Genomic DNA, 24,364 nt, shown 5'->3' on the forward strand with positions numbered 1-24,364 from the left:
TTAACAAATATTTATGAAGAACCTGTTACCTATATATATATATAAGTTTATATAATACATGTTTTTAAATCTTTAGCTAACTTTTATTCTAATAAAACGAGGCGCTGCTTATTTTAAAATAATTGTTATATAAGTTATTTTAGACATTTTGCTTGGTATTTCTTCAAATAATTAAAACATCACCACATATTTACAAATTTAAGTAAAAAACAAAATAATTTACTGATACTTTTTGCAGAAACACGTAAGTCTTTAAATAAATTAAATATTTATATTTTTTAGTTATTAAAAAACAAAATACATAATATTTAATTTTGTTTATAAACTTACGAGTAAATGCAAAAAAATGATTAAACAGTATTTTGTCTTTTATTTAAAATTTCGGTATTTTACCTTTTTCGAAATTATTAAAACTTTCTTTTTGCCGGTTAGATGTGCCAACGCTTAATAATTATTATCACAATAATAATGATAAAAAAAACACAAACAAAAAAGGTTGCAATTATTATTATTTAAAAAAAAAAGAAAAGAAAAAAAAGAAGTGGACATAAACGTTGGCACTTCCCGTTACACTCAAAAGTGGTCCCACCAAACACCAGTGGCTCTATTTTCGGGAGCACACAGTAGAAACTAGTCAACATGGTGACCATAAGAGTTAAATAATTTTATTTATTTATTTTTTAAATCGGTAAAACGAAAATGCATTTTCTTTTTCTTTTATTGGCCACTATTATTCAGTTGTTCTTGTCCAAAATCACAAAGCGTTTCTTCTCTTAAATTTCACAATAACTACACACTAACTTCATCTTCTTCCGGAAACTCTACAGTTTCAGATCGAACACTCAAATCTTCGACGCAACGTCGTCGTTTTCACTTCGCCGATTTCTCTTAACTTCAGAGAACACTGTACCTGAAAAAGGCTGCATCTTTTTTTATATATTTCCGGAGTGCAAAATAAAATTTCTTCGGTTGCAGTTACTTCTAGGGTTTCTCGCGTTCTTTAGCTGTGATTTTTTCGTGAAATGGCGACAAGAAAGGAAGAAGAGAGGAACGAGAAAATCATCAGAGGTCTCATGAAGCTTCCGCCCAATCGAAAATGCATCAACTGTAACAGTCTGGTGATTATTATTATTATTATTATTATTATTATTATTATTATTATTATTATTATTATTATTATTTGGCTATGTTTGGAATTAGCAAAGTGTCGCTTAATTATTATTTTTATTTTTATTTTTTTTGTTGCGTGTTTTCCTGTTCTATGCTGTGTGATTAATTCGAAGTTTTGAAACTTTTAGAAGCGTGATTGGTTGGAATTGAAGTGCTGGGAAGTTTAATTGAACCTTGAAGTTTTGCAGTTTTCTTAGATTTCCTTTATATTTAGATGAAATTAGCATCACAACTACTAATTTTGCTGAAGATGTGATTTGCTGAAGTCAGTGAAGTTGATTGATTTTTTCCTTCCCCTGAATTTGAGCCTGTAATTTCCCCCTTTCTTTGCATCCCATGAAGGGTTAAGTAATTTTATTTCCCAATTTCTGTGGATTCTAGACGATCTATGAACAGAAGTGCTCATGAAAGCTTTATCTTTCATATTACAAGATTAATTTCGACTTTAAATTCACCTTACTTGTACTTTAACAACCATTTGTGCAGGGCCCGCAATATGTTTGTACCAACTTTTGGACCTTCGTTTGCATGACTTGCAGTGGAATCCAGTGAGTTCCTTTTCATTGTTGTGAATATATTATGCTTTGTTTTCTCTTGGTGCAAGTTAAACATTTAGTCAAATCCAGAATCTTGAATTGTGCATAGCATTTCAGTAGGAGATAAGAGATTCCAAGTAATATTAATTACTTTCTTTTGGGTGGGTGCTTGGGTGGTGGGCTGCTGCTTTTTATTGAACAATTATACCCACCAATAACCTATAGCTTAATGGTAATAAATTATGTATATTCATTCAATCATACTTGGTATGGATTCTTTTTAATCATGAAATTCTCTTGGAGCTGAATTGGTGGTTATAATTGGTTATGGTGCATGGTTCTTAACTGTTTGTCTTTGTGCCATGCAGTCGTGAGTTTACCCATCGTGTGAAGTCTGTATCTATGGCAAAGTTCACATCACAGGAAGTTGATTCTCTTCAGAATGCGGGTAACCAGGTATAGTGTGCATTATCTTCTTTTGACATTTGGAGCTACATTTATTGTCTTCTCAAAGTGAGATTTATTCATGGCTATATCATTTCAGCGTGCACGGGAAATATATTTGAAAAATTGGGACTTCCAGAGGCAACGGCTGCCAGATAGCAGGTTTAATATGTTTTTGCTTTTTACTAAGGCTGCCAAATTAAAATGATATATTTACATATATGATTCTGAATATGGGAAGCTCATTATGTGACATAGTCATGTTTTTCTTTTGAAGCAATGTCGATAAAATAAGGGAGTTTATCAGGCACGTATACGTCGATCGAAGATATGCTGCAACCAAATCTTCTGACAAGCCTCCAAGAGATATGCAGGCAATCTATTCTTGCATATTTATTTGTCTATGCACAGCCATTTTCTTTAAGCTTATTTTTGCTTGAGTCTTATTTTAACTATAGTTTCTTTGTTTTTCCCCCCTCGAAACAAAGTTGCCAAGTTTTTGATGATATTTAATGGTGTAGAATATGTTTGATTGGTATGTTAACTACAAGGCATTCTTTTTTCCTGATAAATATTGAAGGGTGCTTTTATTTTATCTTATATTTAATTCAATTCTTAACATTGCATGAGAAGAAAAATATAAAAAGAAATTAATAATGGAGCCATATGGTTTTACTTTGTGTGTTTTGCTTATAAAACAAAAAGGACAGCCCGGTGCATAAGCATCTTGTGTTAATGCAGGGTCCAGTCTAGTTACTTGCCCTCATGCCCTGATAACATGAATTTGTTTCTTAATGTCAGTTTACGCAAAACATGTTATATTTGTCACTGAATGTAGAACCCTAGAATCAATGAAGATGATACACGGCGTGCTAGTTCTTATCACTCCTATTCACAAAGCCCTCCATATGATTACCAATACGAAGATCGACGGTATGGGAAACAAGCAGCTGCATTGACCAGGAAGCCTGGTTCAGATAAAGTTCGCTATGAAGGAAAGATGAGTAGTATTATCTATAGTCCTGGACGCTTCAGTGATCATGCCTATGAGGATAGATTTGCCAATGAGGGATCTGGTCCGAGAATTTCTGACTTTTCTGTGTCTAGTGGGGGTGAGCAATTCAAATCTGAGGTTCAGTCTCCCAACTTTCATAAGGATATTGGATTTCATAGTCCACCCTATCGGCATTCAGGTCACCATTCAAGTGAAGATGTCTGGGCTTTTGCAAGGAATACATCTCTGGAAACTAATGCTAAGAGAGATATGGAAGGAATTCGGCTTCCACAGGTTTGTTTCTCTTATTTTTACTTCTATGATGGATGCATTCAAAGATGTGTGTGCACTTTCAATATCCTAGTTTAAGCCCCAGTAGTTTATTTCGTATTCTATTCACCTTTTCACTTCTTTTGGTACCTTGTAAATGAAAAAGGTGCTAGATGTCTAATGTACTTCATAGTAGAAAATATTGATTCAGATAAATAGATTATTATCAGCTAGATTTCATCTTTCTTCGTTCATTTCCGTTCACTAATCAATTAACGAACCACAAATCTCAATTTACCCATAACACCGGTGGCTGGATATTTGGGATTAAGCTTAGCTGACTTGGTATTTTATTCTGCTCTAGGCACGTCAGACAATGTGTCTGCTTATTTCCCTCTGTGGTGTCTTCTTGATTTCTTGTTGATTAGACCTGTCTTGTTAATCTGAATATCATAAATAAGGATATATTGAAAAGTAGGTGCATTTTATTTTTAAGTTGGTGATGGACAAGTGAGTTTGTGTAATGTATTAATGTTTGTGTGAGCCTTTTTTATCTAAGTTCATGGTCCATGTGATCCTTTTTCAGCAGCATGCTGATTATATCTTTCTCTTAACACTGACGACATTAGTTTGTGCCTTTCCCTCAGAGGACTGCTTCACTGGGATCAATGGACAGCAACCTGTCATCTTTCAGATCTCACAATTCTGGTGGTTTAGTTGATTTTTTCTCTGAACCTGTCCAAGCTTTTGAACCGCTACAGACTAAAGTTTCTTGTGTTCCCCAACCACCTGGTCCAGCAGGTTCTACTAGCTCTGATATTTCCAACGCACCTGTTGCAGCAGAACCATCCATTGATCTTTTTCAGTTGCCAGGAGCACCCTCTCAGTCTACATCAGTGGATCTGTTTCAAGCATCTGTTTTGTCTGCAGTTCCATATTCCAATGAGAGTCAACCAACACAAACTTCCCAACCTTCATCAGTTGACTTTTTTGCAGACCTTTCTCAGCAGCCATCAACTGCAACCTCAGATGAAAAGTCATTGGAGTTATCTGCCCCTAAAAATGAAGGTTGGGCAACATTTGATATGCCTCAGTACACAGCATCTACTGCAAAAGTTGAAACTCCAGCAGTACTGCCATCAACTGCTGACACATTGCAGGACAGATTTGATCCATTCTTGAACTTGAATGGAGATATGCAATGGCCTTCATTTGAAACTTCTGGTGTTAGTGTTCCTTCTTCAGTTACATCTAATGTATGGCATGATGGTGCATGGAATGGAGAAGAACAAGTTTCTGTGACAGCAACAAGCACTCAAGTAAGTACTAGGAAGTTTGGTGCATAGCTGATTTTATATCATTGTGCTATACTCCTTGATAAATTACAAAATTGCTGACACTGCAATAAACCAAAACTTAAATAAGATTTCACATGTTGAGTCTGAACAGCCTTGGAGTGCATTTGAAGATTCTGTTACCCCGGCTTCTGCGGATGGCCTTAATCAGGGATTACAACTGCAAAATCTTCCATCAACTGATGATCAATATTTGGATTTAAGAGCTTCTGAGGTTGGTCTCCATATGGTGTTTACCATAATATTAGAGTTACTGTGTTAAAAATTAAAGAAATTCTGTATGTCTTTTCTCCTTAAAATTATATGTATAACCAGGGGTGCAATGAAGGTGGGATGCAAGGCATTGCCCCTATTGGCGGGTTTGATGATCATGAAATCTCATCAAATTTTAGTGGTGGCTCAGCATATCCTCCCTCTGCAATTCCTCCTATGGTTTGTGGGATTACTTCATATTTCGTCTATTTCAGTTTGCTTTAGCTTATCATTTTGTTATTCCTTTCAGGGAGAGAGTCAACCTAATGGAAACAGTCATAAATCAACTAATCCATTTGATTTTCTTGATGATGCTGATGTATCAGATGTAGAGCACGGTAATATGGTATGTCATGTAATGTGAATAGGGTATGGCTGATGATGTGTATATCACACTCAATAAACCAGTTTTAGTAACACTTGGTATTTCTGCATTTATTTGGGACACTCTTTTCATTTGGTATCACACTTTGGCACTAGTTTCTTAGTTTGATTAAGCATTTCTCTTCTGCTTTGTAAATATAATTAATTTCACCTCAATCTCAGGTTGCTGGTATTGAGTTTCTTCTGTATTTACATCTGTTGTTTTAGTCTGCCTATAGAAGTTGGTCAGCTGATTCGAATTCTGGATTTTTGTGCAAATGTGTGAATCATATATAATTTTTGTGTGTTATGACCATTCTTCTTTTACCTCTTTCCAGTGGGATAAGAACATGTATGATCAATGTTTAATGCTTTTATTTTGCTTTTTCACTTGATTGCATGATATATAATTCAGTACATTCATTTATTAGTTATGTCAATTTAGAACTGAGTAGTAACACTTCGTTGCTGCATAATTAAAAGATACAAATTTGACAATGTTATTTAAGGGATAGGAGACAGAAATTGTAAACTTGTTTCCAGTTTGCTGTAACCTATAATGTTTGCCATGTCACTTGCAGTTTCTTGATCTTAGCTCATTGCAAGCTGCTCTGCCCGATGCGCAGTTTCAACCCACTTTCCATAGTGGTATTGCCGAACCATGGCTTCCTCAAAATTCAGTTAACTCCTACATCTCCTCTGCTGGACAAGGTAGTCTTCCAAGACTAGTCATGCTGAGGTTTTAACACATTTTAAATGTGTATCATGAATTATAATTTACTTTATTTTTTCCCATCATTGTATTTTGAATTACTGATTTTGGTCCAATTACGCAGGTGGTGGTTTGACATTCTTGGCTGCTCAACCGCCAAGTTCTCAAATATCGTAAGTTGGCAAATATTCCCGGCTTCCTTTTTCCTGCCTTGAATATTTTGCTTGAGATTCTTTGTGATAGATGAATGTGTATATGCCTCATGCTTTATTCTTTGTGCTAAGATGTAAAATCTATTGGCATCTTGAACTTTAGTTATTGTCACCGTTGGAAGAGTATTTATGAATTTCTGATAGCACCTTCCATACCAAATCAGTCAAATACTGAGTCTGAGATACTGAAATTGAGGCTAGTAAATGCTATTGTCTTTGGTCCATGTCATGCAGATTCGACTAAGATTTTATGTTGATTGTCGAGGGCCTAGTGCAACCCTCCTCCTTTATGAGCTTGGGACCGGCTATATAACATGAGCTATGTAACATAGGCTAGTAAATTGTATCCAGAGGAAAACCTTCATTTAGTGGTCTTTTCTTAAATGGTTCATCCTTTATGGATATCCTTGAATATTTAAAAAATAATAATAATAATTACAGGGTATTGGCCACAAGATAGATTCCTCACTAACCCCGAAAGGGAAAGAAAACAAGGTCCACTAGTGGTTGTGAAGAGGCATTATTTGTTGCATGGCACTAAAGAAAAGATTGGGTGTGGTCCATTAGGATCCAGCTTTAGTAGATAAATGTGCATGTGATATAAAGTTGGAAGACTAGGCTATTGCAATGCTGTAAATCAAGTAATCTGCCCCGAGTGATTTTTGCTAAACAATTTTTTTTTTTAACCAAAACTAATTGATAATACAAAAAGCTACCATATTACATGGGAGGTAGGTTGCAGCATGAAGGTAGATTGGGAGAGGAAATTAATCTACATGTGTATTTTCGTAGGATTGAGTAATCACATTTTTGTTCATTGACTGAACTGCAAATTTGCAGGAATATCCAGACGCAGGAACCGGTTGCATCTTTTGGGGGAAATCCTTTTGCATAAGATTTGGCTGTAGAATGTAGCGTCAATCTTATAGAATTTGATGAATAGAGAAGCATAGTTAATTGTGAGAGATTTTAAATGCTTCTTATTTTCAGATTCGAATGATTGTTCAATTGTTTGATTACTTCCCACGGAAAGGAAGGCCTTGCAATATTCATAGTCCCAGCTATACACGGGCAATGCATCTGTATTTTTTGTAATTGATGGCATTGTAATTATAGTTCTTGATGTTTAATGTTCTGGCAGGTATTGAACGTGACATCAAAGTGGGTTTAGTACTTTAGTTCGAGACTTTTGAGGGTGTTTGACTTTGTAATTTTAGATGTAATTGTAATTGTAATTGTAATTTTGTGTTTTAAGAGCATCATTCCGTTGTGATGCTCATACCCATTCTATGTAGAATTGTAAGCTTGGTTAGGATAATCGGATTGAATTTATGTTGTTACATCTTCAAAGTACTCCTCTGGTTCTAAATAACCGTCTTGGAAGAAATCATATTTAAAAAAAATCAATTTGTTTGATTACGTGTTCAACTACATTGGTTTTTCTAATGTATTAATTTTTCCAACTGGATAGTTCTTTATTTATTTTAGTCGTTTGTGGTTGAACAATTAAATTTTCTTATGGATGATAGTTAAGACAATTATTATTATTTATTTAGTAATGATAACCTGTTTGTACCACGAGTGCCTTTGAAAATGTCTCATTATGGCCTGTTTGTAACATTCATGATGACGTTCAATCAACTATTTAAAGAAAGTTTGAATTAGTCATTATCATTATACGCATAAATTACATATGTATGGTCCATTAAGATACACGAGATTGCAAAATTATTATTAAGTAGTATAATTTGCGAAATAATTGATATGCATTTAAAAATACACAAACCACATATTGCAGACGTCAGCTAACTGCAAAGATGAGTATGCTGCTTATCCATCATGATTTAATTGGAACTTTGTGACTTATGTGTTATGTCAAAGCGTTTACGAAAGTTAGAACATCGAATTCATAATGAAAGAAAATAAAGTAGAATAAATAATTAGATACATTTCATCCTAATATATTCCTTAAATTATAAGATTCTATTGTAAAATAAATAAAAGATATACTAAATATAAAATAAAGATGTATAAATAGAAGACTCTAGTATTAATGTAATTAGCTCAATAGAAATTATTCATATATTTATAAGTAGTAACAAAAGAAAGAGAGAGAGAAACTATTCGTAGAAAATAAAGAGAGAGACGATTTTATTGATTGTGTGTATCCCCTCTTTGCCTCAGTACATGTATTTATAGGCACACAAAGTTTACATTTCAAACTTCATTTATTTCTTTCAACATAGGGAAAATGTGCCCTCATAAATGGGCATCCATCATCCTTATCCATCCTCGTCACAACACTCCCCTTTGGATGACCATTTAGGATTATTGCCTCGTTAAAACCTTACAAAAAAAAAAATCCAGTGGGAAAAAACCTTAGTGAAGGAAAAAGAGTACAATATCCTTTAGTGATGGGGACTGCCTCATTAAAAACCTTGTCAAGAAAAACCCAATGGGAAAAAAACCTGATCAAGGAAAAAAGAGTACAGTCTCCCCCTCTTGTTGACATCAGTTGATGTCTCGAAATCAGCGCATCCCAATCTCATGTACCAATCTTTCAAAGGAGGATTTTGGGAGTGACTTTGTAAATAAATATGCCAGATTGTCACTTGAGCGGATCTGTTGGACATCAATTGTCCCTTGATTTTGAAGATCATGAGTGAAGAAGAATTTGGGAGAAATATGCTTTCTTCTATCACCTTTGATATATCCGCCTTTAAGTTGAGCAATACATGTTGTATTATCTTCAAACAGGACAGTTGGAGCTATCTTCTGATTAATCAGTCCACATGATGACAGAATATATTGGATCACACTCCTGAGCCAAAAACACTCGCGACTTGCTTCATGTATCGCTAGTATTTCAGCATGATTAGAGGAGGTTGCTGCTATCGTCTGTTTCGTGGATCTCCATGATATAGCTGTACCACCATATGTGAATATGTATCCTGTTTGAGATCTCCCTTTATGTGGATCAGACAAATATCCAACATTTGCATAGCCAACTAATTGTGACTTGGATCCATAGGGATAAAACAATCCCATATCAACCGTTCCATGAAGATATCGAAAGATCTGTTTGATTCCACTCCAATGTCTTCTGGTTGGAGAGGAACTATATCTTACTAGTAAATTCACTGCGAATGATATGTCAGGTCGCGTATTATTGGCAAGATACATTAGCGCTCCAATGGCACTAAGATATGGTACTTCAGGACTAAGGATATCTTCATTTTCTTCTTTAGGACGGAATTGATCCTTTTTCACTTCCAAAGATCTTACGATCATTGGAGTACTTAATGGATGTGACTTATCCATATAAAATCTCTTCAAGATTTTCTCTATGTATGCCGCTTGATGAATAAAGATCCCAGTTTTTGTATGCTCGATCTGCAGGTCGAGACAAAATTTAGTCCTTCCAAGATCTTTCATCTCAAACTCTTTTTTCAGAGTTTTTATAATTGTTGGAATCTCTTCAGGAGTTCCAATGATATTTAAATCATCAACGTACACAGAAATTATAATGAACCCAGATGTAGATTTCTTTATGAAAACACATGGACAGATATCATCATTCTTGAATCCATTTTTGGTCAGATACTCAGTAAGACGATTATACCACATTTGTCCAGATTGCTTTAGACCGTATAATGATCTTTGCAATTTGACTGAGTATAACCCTTGCGAATATTCATTGGATGATTTAGATATTTTTAGTCCTTTAGGGACTTTCATATTGATATCCCGATCTAACGAGCCGTATAAGTAGGCTGTTACCACATCCATTAAATGCATATGCAGTTTATGATATGCAGATAAACTGACCAAATAACGTAATATTATCGTATCCACTACAGGGAAATACGTTTCTTCATAATCTATACTGGACCTTTGTGAAAAATCTTGTGCCACAAGTCGGGCTTTATAGCGCACAACTTCATTTTTCTCATTTCGTTTTCTCACAAATACCCATCGGTATCCAACAGGTTTTACATCTTCTGGTGTACGGACTATAGGTCCAAAGACTTCACGTTTTGTAACTGAGTCTAATTCAGCCTTCATGGCTTCTTCCAATTTTGGCCAATCATTTCTTTGTCGACATTCTTCGACTGATCTTGGCTCAAGATCCTTACTTTCATGCATGCTATTCAATGCCACATTATATGCAAATATTTCATTGACAATTGTCTTATTTCGGTCCCATTTCTCTCATGTAAAGACATAATTTATCGAGATCTCGTAATTTTCACAATTTTCAGGTACCTGAACGTCTTTTGGCATTATATCAGAATTTTGGACAACTGCAGGTGTCTTTACTATGTCTTTTTCAACAGGAATAATATTTACCTCTTTTCTCTTTCGAGAATTTTTATCTTTGGAACCGACAGGCCTGCCACGCTTCTGACATGTATTTGCTTTCAGTGGCTATTTGTCATACTAGGACATCAATTCGAATTGGGGCATTTTCTGCCCTACCACGCTTCTGGCGTGAATTTGCTTCAGTGGCTACTTGTCCTACTGGAACATCAATTCGAATTTGGGCATTTTTCGCTGGTATATAAGATTTGGTTATCCTCTTTGTATCGAAAAATGCATCAGGCAATTCATTTACTATTCTTTGCAAATGTATAATATTTTGAACTTCTAGTTCACATTGCCCTGATCGAGGATTTAAATGCATAAACGATGATGCATTCCAATTAAGTTCCTTTTTAGGAAGTTTATTCTCTCCTCCTAATGTTGAAAATTTTGATTCATCAAAATGATAATCCACAAACCGGGCTTTAAATACATCTCTGGTTTGTATCTCAAGATACCTCACTATAGAGGGAGAATCATATCCAACATATATCCCCAATTTTTTTTGGGGCCCCATTTTAGCGCGATTAGGTGGTGCAATGGGAACATATATCGCACACCCAAATATTCTTAAATGGGAGACATTTGGCTGCTGGCCAAAAGCTAATTGCATAGGAGAGAACTGATGGTAACTCGTTGGCCTCAAACGAATAAGTGTTGCGGCATGTAAAATAGCATGCCCCCAAACCAAAGTTGGGAGATTTGTTCTCATAAGCAAGGGTCTAGCAATCAATTGGAGGCGTTTAATAAGTGATTCTGCTAACCCATTTTGTGTGTGAACATAAGCTACTGGATGTTCAACACTTATTCCATTAGCCATACAATAAGCATCCAAAGCTTGGGAAGTAAATTCACCAGCATTATCAAGGAGAATTTCTTTGATTGGATTTTCTAGAAATTGTGCTTTTAATCGAATAATTTGAGCCAGTAATCTCGCAAACGTCAGGTTGCGAGAAGATAATAAGCACACATGTGACCATCTCGAAGATGCGTCTATCAAGACCATAAAATATCTAAAAGATCCACATGGTAGATGAATAGGTCCACATATATCACCTTGAATCCTTTCTAGGAATTCAGGGGACTCAAATCCAACCTTTACTGGTGATGCCCTTAAAATTAACTTTCCTTGAGAACATGCAGCACAACAAAATTCACTAGTTTTAAGAATCTTCTAGTTCTTTAGTGAATGTCCATGGGAGTTTTCAATAATTCTCCTCATCATGGTTGTTCTCAAATGACCCAATCTATCATGCCAAGTTATGAATTCATTTGGACTAGTAAACTTCTGGTTTACAATGGCATGTGATTCAATTGCACTAATCATGGTATAATATAACCCAGATGAAAGTGAGGGTAATTTTTCTAATATAACTTTCTTATTTGAATCATGAGTTGTGATACATAAGTACTCATGATTTTTCTCATTCATTGTCTCAACATGATATCCATTTCGGCGAATATCTTTGAAACTCAACAAGTTCCTCAGAGACTTGGTAGATAATAGTGCATTATTTATTACAAATTTTGTTCCTTCAGGTAACAAAATTATAGCTCTTCCAGAGCCTTCTATCACATTGTCCGAGCCAATAATAGTATTAACATATTGTTCTTTTGACATAAGATGGGTAAAATATATAGTGCTTTTAAGAATAGTGTGCGAACTTGCACTATCCGCAAGGCAAATATCTTCAGAATATGTCCTTGCCATTTTTCTTCAAAGACAAATGATAATAACAATAAAATGAGTAGAAGTACATGCACAGTAAAATTATTCACATGAATACTTAACAAACACATACACATATCAAACTATTCCATCATTGATCAAATAGCCAATATTTCCTTCAGAATCCTTAAAGAAATTAGATACATCATAATGAGTGGTGGAATTTTCATCATTTGAAACAAAATTTTCTTCCTTTCCTTTGTTATCCCTTTTCAAGGATGCTTGATAAAGATCAACTAGGTGCCTTGGGGTACGACAGGTACGTGACCAATGGCCCTTTCCACCACAACGGAAGCATTTATCCTCAATTGATTTACTTCTTTCTTTATCCCACTTCTGGTGAGATCCTTTCTTGTGAACATAATTCATTTTCCTTTCATAAATTTTCTTGCTATCAAAATCTTGCCATTTACTTCAGGAAATGGGGCGGCGCCAACTGGGCGCGCTTCATGATTCCTTAAAAGTAATTCATTGTTGCGTTCAGCAACAAGAAAGCAAGAAATTAACTCGGAATATTTTTAAATTTTTTTTCGATACTGCTGCTGCAGGAGCACATTCGAGACATGGAAGATCGAGAAAGTTTTTATCTAACATATCGGGTTTGAGAAAGTGTCACATGATTGTACCTTTCTTCAAGGCCTTTCCACATATCTGCATGATCTTTTAATGTGGGATATTCATTTTTCAATCATACGTCAAGATGACGACGAAGAAAAATCATGACTTTGACTTTATCCTTCTGGGATGTACTATTTTCAGCCTCAATGGTATCTCCAAGATCCATTGAATCCAGATGGATTTTAACATCAAGTATCTATGATAAATAATTGTTTTCAGATATATCAAAAGCATTATACTGGAGTCTTCCTAAAATTTGATCAGAGTCTCGTGCTGATAACGTATTGTAAAATAAATAAAAGATATACTAAATATAAAATAAAGACGTATAAATAGAAGACTCTATATTAATGTAATTAGCTCAATAGAAATTATTCATATATTTATAAGTAGTAACAAAAGAAAGAGAGAGAGAGAGAAACTATTCGTAGAGAATAAAGAGAGAGAAGATTTTATTGATTGTGTGTATCCCCTCTTTGTCTCAGTACATGTATTTATAGGCACACAAAGTTTACATTTCAAACTTCATTTATTTCTTTTAACATAGAAAAAATGTGCCCTCATAAATGAGCATCCATCATCTTTATCCATCCTCGTCACAACAGATTCCAATTATTTAAGGGTTTTTTTAATGAGGAATGCTAGGTGGCCAGCAACTTTTGTGATTTGTAGCCATCAAATAGCTATCAATAATAGTTTTAATGATGTGAAATTGGTGTGAGATTTCATCCAATAGCTCATTTTTTTTTTTGCTAGTTACATACTGGCCAAAATTTAACAAAGTTGCTGGCTCCCTAAACTTTTCCTTTTTTAATTCATATCAGCTGTTTCCTAAAATTTTTCCCCTATAAACGCCTCCAGTTTCGATCTTATCAGGTAGAATATTAATTCCATAAGTATGATATTTTCCCCTATAATTATGATGTTATCTATAATATATATACGTCTCTTGAGATGTACACAAGTTTCTGAATCATCATGTGCTGCTTATATTCATGACTTAGTAGCTAAAGAAAAAACATGATTAATAAAACGACAAGATTAAAACATCATGATCATAAATTCATAATCAAAGAAATGAACAAATTAACCAAAAGTGAGTAAATAGTAGTTAGACATATTCCATCTTCGTAATTTTCTTAGATGAGATCTCATTTCCATCTTCATATATTGTTTTTATAAGATTTTAGGAAAATTTTAATTCAATATTTATGTTTATTCTTATACTTCTAATATGGTATTTATTAAACAATTTTCACTTTACATACCTTCCATCAAATATTATAAATAATTAAATATTTACATTATAAATAAAATATTAAATAAACTTATCTTAGTAATTAAATTAACTCCGTCTATGCTACACCTATAGTATATAGCCGGTCCCAAACCCGGATAAAGGAGAAGGGTTGTGTTAGGCATTCGACAGCCAACATAAAAACTTAGTCGAATTTTCATGACATGGATCAAAGACGTTATTGCACTAAAGCTAGGTCGTTGCCCGGAAGCAACGCGTTGTATGGCTCGTGTACAATGTCAAATGAGCAAGAGCTGCTGCATCGGTGCCCAGGTGTAGTGTTAAATGAGTAAGGGTTCCCGCATTTTCGTGAATGGACGAGGGTAAATAAGTTAGTTCACAAAGAAAAATGTATAGGTAAAGGTCGGAGCGACAGAAAGTTGAAATTTAGGACATGGAACATAGACACTCTAACAGGAAAATCCATGGAGGTGGTGGATACCATGACAAGGAGGAAGATTAATATCATGTTCCTACAAGAAACAAAATGAGTTGGTGCGAAGGCTAAGGAGTTGGATACTTTCAGCTTCAAACTTTGGTATACAGAAAAGGTGAAGAATAAGAATGGGGTAGGTATTATTGTGGATAAGCAGTAGAAGAAGGACATAGTGGATGTCAAGAGGGTGGGAGATTGGACCATCTTTATTAAACTTGTGGTGGAAGGAGGTACTTTTCATGTGATTAGCTCCTATCCACAGCAAGTGAGTTCGGACGAGCAACACAAGATAAGGTTTTAGGAGGATCTAGAGAGTTTGGTCCAAGACATTCGGGAGATAATATTTTCTTAGAAGGAGATTTAAATAGCCATGTTGGAAGAAAAGTTATTGGATATGAAAGTTTTCACGGGAGCTATGGTTTTGCGGAGGTCAATACCGAAGATAAAATTATTTTGGACTTTTCCTTAACTTTTGATCTTCTCATCGCAAATATATGTTTTAAAAAGAGAGATGAACTTCTTATAATCTATAGGAGTGGAATGACAAGCTCTCAAATTGACTTCTTCTTGTTGAGGAGAGTCGACCGAAAATTTTGTATTAATTGTAAAATTATTCCAAAAGAGAGTTTAACAACACAACATAGAATGCTCTTAATGAATTTTCACGTTGAGTAAAAGTTGAGAAAAAGACATCATATGAAGAACCCAAGGACGAGATGATGGAGGATGAAAGGTAAAGAACAAATAAACTTCCTAAGATGGGTAGAAAAAGAGTCAAAGTGGGATGGAGATGGAAGCGCGGAGGAAATGTGGAGGGAGATAGTAGAAGTTATTAGAAGAACAACAAAAGAAAGTTTTGGTGAATCTAGAGGGATATGACCAAGAGACAAGAAGTCCTGGTGGTAGAATACGAGTGTACAAGAAAAGATAAAGGCAAAAAGGGAGTGCTTTATTGAGTAGTCTTTGTATCGCAATGCAGATAATTAGGAAAAATATAAGGTGGCTAAGAAAGAGACAAAAGTGGCTGTAAGTGAAGCAAGAAAAGAGCATATGAGGATCTCTATCAATCTTTTGGCATGAAGGAAAGAGAAAAAAGTATATATAAAATCATAAAGAGCCGTGAAAGAAGAACGAGAGATTTGGATCAGGTTAAGTGCATAAAAGATAAAGACGGAGAGGTTTTGGCTCAAGAGAAGAAGATCAATAAAAAGTAGAAGATCTAATTCTACGAGTTATTTAATGAAAGACAGAAGACTCTTCCGAGTCTTGGTCTGTTATGCACGAGGGAAGAAGATCAAAACTTCGACTACTATCGAAGAATTCGAGACTTTGAGGTAAAAGAGGCTTTAAAGCGGATGAAAAATGGCAGGGCAGTAGGATCTCGATAATATTCCGATTGAAGTTTGGAAGGACCTTGGAGAGAAAGGCATCAGTTGGTTAACCAAGTTTTTTAATGAGATTTTAAGGTCAAAGAAAATGCCATATGAGTGGAGAAAGAGTACCTTGGTACCTATCTGCAAGAATAAAGGGGATATACAAAGTTGTGAAAACTATAAAGGGATCAAACTCATGAGCCATACCATGAAGTTATGGGAAATGGTGATAGAACGGAGGCTAAGACAAAAGACACAAGTAACAGAGAATCAATTTAGTTTTATGCCAGGCAGATCCACCACTGAAACGATATACCTATTAAGAAGGATGACGCAGATGTATCGTAGTAATAAAAAGGATCTACATGTAGTATTTATTAATTTGGAAAAAGTGTATGATAGGGTGCAAAGGGAGGTCTTATGGAAGATTTTGGAAAGGAAGAGAGTAAGGATAACATATATTCGTGCAATTAAGGACATGTATGATGGAGTTAAAACTAGTGTGAAGACTCATCAAGGTGGTGTGACAGTGAAATTTTCTATTGGTATAAGATTACACTAGGGATCATTCTTAAGTCTATACTTTTTCACATTAGTCTTAGAAGTACTTACAGAGCATATCCAAGAGCTTGTGTCATGGTGCATGCTTTTTGCCGATGATATCGTCCTTATGGGAGAGTTAAGGGAAGACCTAAATAAGAAGTTGGATTTATGGAGAGAAGCTCTAGAAGTGTATGATCTGCGCATAAGCCGTAGCAAGACGGAACATATGGAATGTAAATTCGGCCGCCGAAGGAAAAACCCTAATACAGAGGTAAAAATTGGAAAAAACATCCTACGAAAAGTTAAAAATTTTAAGTATCTTGGGTACATCGTGCCGAATAATGAAAAGATGGAACATGATGTAAATCATAGGAACCAAGCAAGTTGGTCAAAATGGCAGAGTGCATCTGGTTTTATATGTGACAAAAATATACTTTTAAAACTTAAAGGTAAATTCTATCGCACTGTTATCAGACGACTATACTTTATGGTATAGAGTTTTAGGCGGCCAAAGAGGAGCACGAACATAAGTTAAGTGTGGCAGAGATGAAGATGTTGAGATGAATGAGTGGTCATACGCAATTGGATAGAGCACCCAGTTAGGAAGGTGGATGAGATGGAAGATGAACAAAGGGTGAAAGGCAGAGAAAGACCTAAGAAGACTTTTTTTTTTGTTGCCCACGGTATCTCCAACCTGACAAAAGTCAAGGACTAATTCGTCGCAGATCTAAGTTCCATTTAAGGGTCTGTCGCTGGCTAATAAGTTGTTACATACACAAGGCGGGATTCGAATCTCCGACACTTACTTAAGCGGACGAGTGAGCTGACCACTCGACCAACCTAATTGATTAGTGGGACAAGACTTTATTATTGTTGTTGTATCTTAGTAATTAAATTCCTAATAAATTTTTTATTTCAGAGTTTTCAATTAGAATATAATTAAAGAGTAAATAACTAAAGCAATAAATAAAAAAATGTTAGAAAAAGACCAGCATAATTTATTATTTTTGTTTAATAATTAGTTAATAATATTTAAAAGAATAAGTTAAAAATATATTATTAAATTATTAGACTGAAGAAATTAAACTGATAACTAAATATACTTGCAAAAAATAATAAATTTTATTAATTTTTAAATATTTTTTAACAAAATATTATAAATTAGCAAGTAATAATATAATATTATTACTATTTATTAATATAATTTGGCTAACGCCTATCCTGTTGTTAAAATGATTAGTAGTAAAATTTTTTAGTTTTTTGACTTTAATAAATATATAATAAATATACTGAAAACTAAATTTTATATATTTTTTATAAAAAATTTCAATTGATAATCTTAGCGTGTTTTTAAAATATACGTTAACTAAATTATAATTGATATACAATCTATTATTGCTATTTTACTTTATGGGGTCCCATTCCTATTCCCAATTTCCCATTTTTAATCCATGAGCCATGCGTGGTACCCTTTTCTGCATAGATTCCAACACATAATGTTAACAGCACTCCACATATATATACATATCAATCATGTCTCTCTTGGTCCCTCCATCTCCTCTCTCTCTCACTACTTAGTACAGTTCCTCCTTATTCCTTCTTCTCTTAGAATTATTTGAGTATATGATGAACATAATAAAGGCAATGAGCAAGTTGATACAAACTCCTTTTATTACGCTTTGTCTTTTTTTTGTGTGTCTGTCACAATGTTCCATTGCATATTCATTAAGTTCTACTAATTCAAAATCATTGCATCATTGCAATTTCCCGGCGATATTCAACTTCGGCGACTCAAACTCCGACACCGGAGGCCTTTCAGCTGCATTTGGACAAGCTGGGCCTCCCAGTGGCATGACCTACTTCCATCACCCGGCCGGTCGCTATTCCGACGGCCGGCTCATCGTGGATTTCATAGGTAATCACTCTATCTTCTAACCATTTTTATGAGTCCATGGACTTAATAAAGGAAAATAGTACAACTATCATTTTTAAATTTATTTTTTAAATGCATGTAGTTTTTTGTATTCCTTGACTATTTGCATTATCTATTGTATATTCACTTTATATATGATCTTTTTATACATATATTCACCATGATTAGATACTATCTAGTATATACAACTAGAACTCATCTAATATATTTGTTGAGTTTTTGGGAGGATGTAAAGAGTTGCAGATCTTACTAAATAATGTTGTATTTTTTTTTTTAAAATATAATTTTGGGGTCAAGAAGATTGAAAGGACATGGACTAAACTAGACCCATATGCTTAGACAAGCTAAGCTACTTTTTTCCGGATTTTTTTATATTTTTAATGTGCTTTTAACGATCATTGATTTTTTCTAAATTAAGTTTTGATTCATGATCAATGGATGAGTGATTTGTGAACGATTAATTGCGTTATCTTTTTTATTTCTTCACCCCTCAAATTAGAGGATTTTTCTTTTATATTTGTATTGTATACAAGGTAATTTTAGGGCTAATAATAACATCTTTAATACATGGATGATTTTAATTTTTAAATGACCACCGACAGAGTCAGTTGTCGCTGTCGACATTTTTTGTAAGAAACATATTTGTTGGGGGTAGGCTTTGGGATACGCATCCTCACTCCCAATTCACTATGATGGACGACATCACGAGATTATATTATACTTACAATAATCGTTTCTTTTGTGTAATGTTTGATGATTATTAAAAAAAAAATCTTATTTTGAATACACATTAAAAAAAGTTCTTAATTTATAGTGATGAGTTTTGAATACTAGGAAATTAATTATAAATTTTAAAAAATTATAAAAATTAACAGTATAATTTAATCTTTGGAAAATTCATCTATGACAATCTACCAACTGATCAATTAATTATTTTATTGGATTTTTTTCTTCATCCAGGTTGGAATATATAAGACAACGACCTTTAGCTTATGGATATTTTTTTTACAATTATATTATGATATACATAAAAAATTAATTATCAAATTAGTTATAATATAAAATAAATATTAAAATATAAATAAAAAGTAAATTAAATATTATATGTATTATACAAAAATATATAATAATTGATTTAGTAATAAATTTTTAATGTACACATGTATTTTTGTTTTTTAAAGTTAGCTTTGTGTTCACTTAGCTTAATGAAGGAGTCTTGAAGAAAAGCTATTCTTATTTCAATAATAATAAAAAAAAAGTTATTGATATTGTTATGGATTTGTTTGAATTAAAAGCAAAGAAGGTAGGGGTGGAGTATTTGAGTGCATACCTAGATTCAGTTGGGTCAAATTTCAGCCGTGGAGCAAACTTTGCAACAGCAGGATCCACAATTAGACCTCAGAACACAACTCTTCGTCAGGCTGGTGGTTTCAGCCCTTTCTCCTTGGATGTTCAGTTCACTCAGTTCAATGATTTTCATCGCAGGTCACAACTCTTTCGCAATAAAGGTAATGCCATTCCCAATTCAGTTTAGGTTAAATTATCTACTAATATTTATAATTTTATCGAATTTCTATTTAACTTTTTATAATTTAAAATTTTTATTTAATTTTTTATATTATTTTAAATTTTATAATTAAATTTTTGGTTTGCTAAAAACGTTAAATTTTTTTTTTTAATTTTAAGATATCTACACTTAAAAACTAAATTTCTAAACTTAAATGTCTTTTTATTTTTAGAATATTCTATTAACTCAAATTTTTTTTGTATGATATGGATCTAATTATAAAATTTAAAATAGTACCGAAATTTAATTAAAAATTTTTAAATTATTGAAATTTAATATAAAATTGAGAAAACGGTAGAGACTAATAAAATAATTGAATAATGTTACATATTCAAACTTTTTTATGAATAAAGTGTAACCAAGTTAAATAATAAGATTTGAAATAATATTGGTCATAACTAATTTTTGTTATGTCTTGATCAGATTTAGTTAACAAAAAATTTAGATGTGTAGTATTATTCAACATAATTTAACTTTATTTTAATTTAAAAATAATAATAAACTAAGTGTGTTTACTGTTTTGCCCCTAGCTAGGCGGAGTATACGAAACAATGTTACCAAGAGCAGAGTATTTTTCTCGGGCACTATACACATTTGATATTGGTCAGAATGACTTGGCTGCTGGTTACTTCCACAACATGACCATTGATCAAGTTAGAGCATATGTTCCTGATGTCTTGGCTCAATTCAAGACCATTGTCAAGGTGATTATTGGAATAATAACTACTCTCTCTGTTCAAAGTTCAAACTAAAATGTTTCTTTGGTAAGGATAAAAATGCAATTTATCCATGTAAACTTCGTTGTTGTTGTTGTTTTTTTTTTTTTTTTTTTTTACTTTCTATACTTTTAAAAGAGTAAAGCGTTCATTCAAAAGATTTATAAGTCAACAAAAATCCTCTTAAAAAGATTAAAACAATAAAACGATTCAAATAATTTCAAAAATATGACAAAACATAATTAAATATTAAATATATAATTTTATTATTGTCAAATTAAAAAGAATTTTATAAGTTGGATTTTAATACAGTTTTTTACAAAGAAAATAAGAAAAATACCTTTTTGTCTTTAGATTTTAATACAGTATTTTACAAACACATTATATGTTCAAAATTATTTTCACATGATGTATTTTAACTCCACAATTATTCCTTAATAAAAGAATATTTTTGAAAGAAAAATTAAGATAAAGTGTATATTCTTTTTACATCATTTAATAACATCAAGTAGCACATGTTTTTAAAATTTAAGAAATAAATTTCACACAAGTCAAACTTAACATCAATTGTATCTTTAACTATATTATATGTACACAAAAAATCACTCATCAAATTAGCCATCTATATAGCATATATATTAAAATATAAAATACACATTAAAATTGAGGTAAAAAATACATATATTTATATACACAAATACATAGTAGCTAATTTGATGATTGATTTTAATGTGTACATATCATTTTTGTTTTACCCTATCAATTTTAATGTATTTAGACGTAAATTTATTCGTTGATATTTTGAATGTATCAATTTGTCTAGAAGTTATATTTATTTAAAAAACGAGGTAGAAATATGGTTAGCAAATTAAATGAAGTACATAGCATGCATGATGAATGATTTGTTTGCAATGTTGATAGTATGTATATGCTCAAGGAGGAAGATCATTCTGGATTCACAACACAGGTCCCGTTGGTTGTTTGCCATACATTATGGATCTTCCTCATGCAAGAGATGCTCCATTGGACAAAGCAGGTTGCAAAATCCCTTACAATGAAGTGGCTAAGTTCTTCAACCGTGGCTTAAAAGAAACTGTGTTTCAACTCAGAAAAGAACTTCACTCTGCTGCCATAACCTATGTTGATGTTTACTCAGTCAAATACCACCTCATTAGTCAAGCAACCAAACATGGTATAAAAGCTCTTCGTCTCGGTTCTTGTTAATTTGGTTTTTGAGAATTTATTATTTGATATCTACTCCTACAAATTGTGTATATTATTGTTAGAAATATAATTATTCATGTGTCTTTTTTTATCAGTTTAATCTTTTAGAAGAAGAAATTTTATGGTATTAGAGTTTTTATGACTTAAAGGTCTGGAATTTAATTCTTATTGACTCCAAAAGAAATAATTTAGTATAAAACAAATAAAAAGAGAAAGAAGACCTCTGTAAAATTCATGTAAATCCAAAAGAGACTATTGTATAAAGAGACATGTTGAAGATATAATCATTTATATGCATCTTTCTACGGGTTTAAGTTTTTGAGAGAATTAATTTTATGATAATTACAAGATAAATCTTAGGATAATAAAAAAAAAAAACTTATCTAGTTTCTGTCTCACGTCTTTGTATTTTTTGTCTTAGAACGCGTACTATGCAGTCGAAATGATTTATCTTTATAAGTGCAATTTCACTAAGTTTTGTAAATGTAGGTTTTGAGGAGCCACTGAGAGCCTGCTGTGGGCATGGTGGGAAATACAACTACAATTTGCATGTTGGATGTGGAGGGAAGGTGAAGATCAAGGGCAAAGAGGTCATGATTGCGAAACCATGCAAGAATCCAGCGGTTAGGATTAGTTGGGATGGTGTTCACTACACTGAGGCTGCTAACAAGTGGATCTTTGATAAGATTGTAGATGGTTCCTTTTCTGATCCACCTATTCCTTTGAACATGGCTTGTCACAAGAACTTGTAACTACTAAATAATAATTACTAATCACACTTCTTTTCTCTTAGTTTATGGGATTTGATTAGAGGAATAATATTATTGAGGACATGGAATGATTTGAGTCTTCAATGATGTGAGTCCAATTGTAATCTTCGTTTGATTTCAGAATGTTAAGTCTTTAGTTGTGATACAAGATGTTTGAGTTGTGAGCGTAAGCTCCTCTCTCTCAATAATCTTATGCTTGAGATGTTAGTAAGTTCCTATCTTCATTAGTGTTTAGCATTTTGTACATTTCTTTGGAAATAGGATAAGTGACCTCTGATTCAGCCTGTCGAGTTGGGATTAGGCTGCGGCTCTTTTATTTTTTTAGTTATGATTTTTTTTTTGTTTCAGTGAAGTTAGAAATAACGAGTTTATGAATATGAATGAAATATGAGGTAAAATTGGGTGTGCAAAAAAAAAAAATTACAAACATAATGGATTACTTTTAAGGGGGGCTTGACCGATTAGATTTGATCCAATGGATCCAAGTATTTCTCAAACATCAAAACAAGAACAACGGGGGAATGAAGTGCAAATCCTCCAAGGAGATATTCTTCCTTGATTACGAATCCAAATTCACCAAAAGAAAGAGAGACCCACTACTTGGAATTGAGAGAATCAAACTTGGAAACATCCAATGTTGCAGAAAATTGAGAGAAATTGTAGAAAATTCAACTTCTCTAAAAAATCCTAAGCAAAACCTAAAGCTAACTAATGAATGATATTCTCCTAGTCCCCTTGCATCCTTGCCCTTTTTCCATTCAGCTGCAGCCCATTGTGGCCTCCAAGAGCCTAAGTAAGAATGCAAGCTCATGTGCCTAATCAATAAGACACGCGAGACGCGTACACAGAATGTGGGCGTATGTGGCCGAAACTCGCGCACACAGGACAATCCATGCTGTCCAACTTTGCTTTTGTGATGTCTTTCCTCCTTGATGCCATCCTTTTTGCTTTCTCTTGTGCCCTGAATTTCAACATGAAACACTAACACACATCAAAGCACCAATTGTAACTCTCTCTTCCAATTGCATTGCATCGTCTCTTCTTCTTTTTCTTTTTTAAGGCGAGTTGGTTTACTTTTAAAACTCGCACAGGCACCGATTCGTGGCTTCACTGGCCACCGTTGCTGCCATGCACCCTAACTGACAGTCACTGGCATGTTAAACATCATATACCTAACTCTGCTAACAATTCCTTGGCAAGTTCAAGCATAAGTGAGACTGGCATTATGCAAAATGCTAAAATTATATAAATAAATTAATGACAAATGTAAATGACCACGAGCTCTAATATTAGCTCTAATGAATCATAACCAAGCATCAAGTTTGAATTTGCCAAACAGGTTCCACAAAGCACTATACAATGTAAGAACAATCAGGGTTTGGTTTATGTAAGTTAACCACATTCTATACAATCTTCATTTATTTCCATCAGCCAATTACTGCCTGTTCTATTGTCCAAGATCCAATGTTTGCACTCTCCAAGATATTT

At 33.4% G+C, this 24,364-nt stretch overlaps 2 protein-coding genes across 8 annotated transcripts; both read left to right on the top strand.

Moving 5' to 3' along the window:
* The first annotated feature begins 636 nt into the window (after window positions 1-636).
* Window positions 637-7,658, top strand: LOC112754713 (probable ADP-ribosylation factor GTPase-activating protein AGD14). 7 transcript variants are annotated; one of them, XM_072220976.1, is made up of 14 exons: window positions 637-1,118; window positions 1,657-1,718; window positions 2,075-2,162; window positions 2,251-2,312; window positions 2,428-2,524; window positions 2,989-3,262; window positions 3,344-3,438; window positions 4,062-4,733; window positions 4,855-4,983; window positions 5,085-5,201; window positions 5,272-5,367; window positions 5,966-6,095; window positions 6,221-6,269; window positions 7,149-7,658. In XM_072220976.1, exons 1-14 carry the CDS (start codon window positions 1,023-1,025, stop codon window positions 7,201-7,203), a joined length of 2,022 nt encoding a protein of 673 aa, XP_072077077.1. In that variant the 5' UTR covers window positions 637-1,022; the 3' UTR covers window positions 7,204-7,658. The 7 variants fall into 7 exon arrangements, with proteins under 7 accessions (XP_072077077.1, XP_072077078.1, XP_025658240.1 ...); XM_072220977.1 differs by having other exon boundaries at window positions 4,864-4,983; XM_025802455.3 differs by having other exon boundaries at window positions 2,989-3,438.
* Window positions 7,659-18,062: 10,404 nt separating this feature from the next.
* LOC112754714 (GDSL esterase/lipase At3g26430) lies at window positions 18,063-23,087 on the top strand. The gene is made up of 5 exons (XM_025802460.2): window positions 18,063-18,581; window positions 19,895-20,107; window positions 20,701-20,870; window positions 21,804-22,074; window positions 22,596-23,087. Exons 1-5 carry the CDS (start codon window positions 18,290-18,292, stop codon window positions 22,856-22,858), a joined length of 1,209 nt encoding a protein of 402 aa, XP_025658245.1. The 5' UTR covers window positions 18,063-18,289; the 3' UTR covers window positions 22,859-23,087.
* Window positions 23,088-24,364: the final 1,277 nt, after the last annotated feature.

Source organism: Arachis hypogaea, chromosome 16, assembly GCF_003086295.3.
Source record: "Arachis hypogaea cultivar Tifrunner chromosome 16, arahy.Tifrunner.gnm2.J5K5, whole genome shotgun sequence".
Taxonomy (NCBI): Eukaryota; Viridiplantae; Streptophyta; class Magnoliopsida; order Fabales; family Fabaceae; genus Arachis; species Arachis hypogaea.

Coding starts and splice junctions, on each gene's coding strand:
- LOC112754713 (XM_025802455.3), top strand. CDS start 1,023: ATGGCGACAAGAAAGGAAGAAGAGAGGAACGAGAAAATCATCAGAGGT. Junction 1,119..1,656: donor GCATCAACTGTAACAGTCTG/GTGATTATTATT, acceptor CCATTTGTGCAG/GGCCCGCAATATGTTTGTAC. Junction 5,202..5,271: donor CCTCTGCAATTCCTCCTATG/GTTTGTGGGATT, acceptor TATTCCTTTCAG/GGAGAGAGTCAACCTAATGG.
- LOC112754714 (XM_025802460.2), top strand. CDS start 18,290: ATGATGAACATAATAAAGGCAATGAGCAAGTTGATACAAACTCCTTTT. Junction 20,108..20,700: donor ACAACTCTTTCGCAATAAAG/GTAATGCCATTC, acceptor GCCCCTAGCTAG/GCGGAGTATACGAAACAATG. Junction 22,075..22,595: donor TAGTCAAGCAACCAAACATG/GTATAAAAGCTC, acceptor TTGTAAATGTAG/GTTTTGAGGAGCCACTGAGA.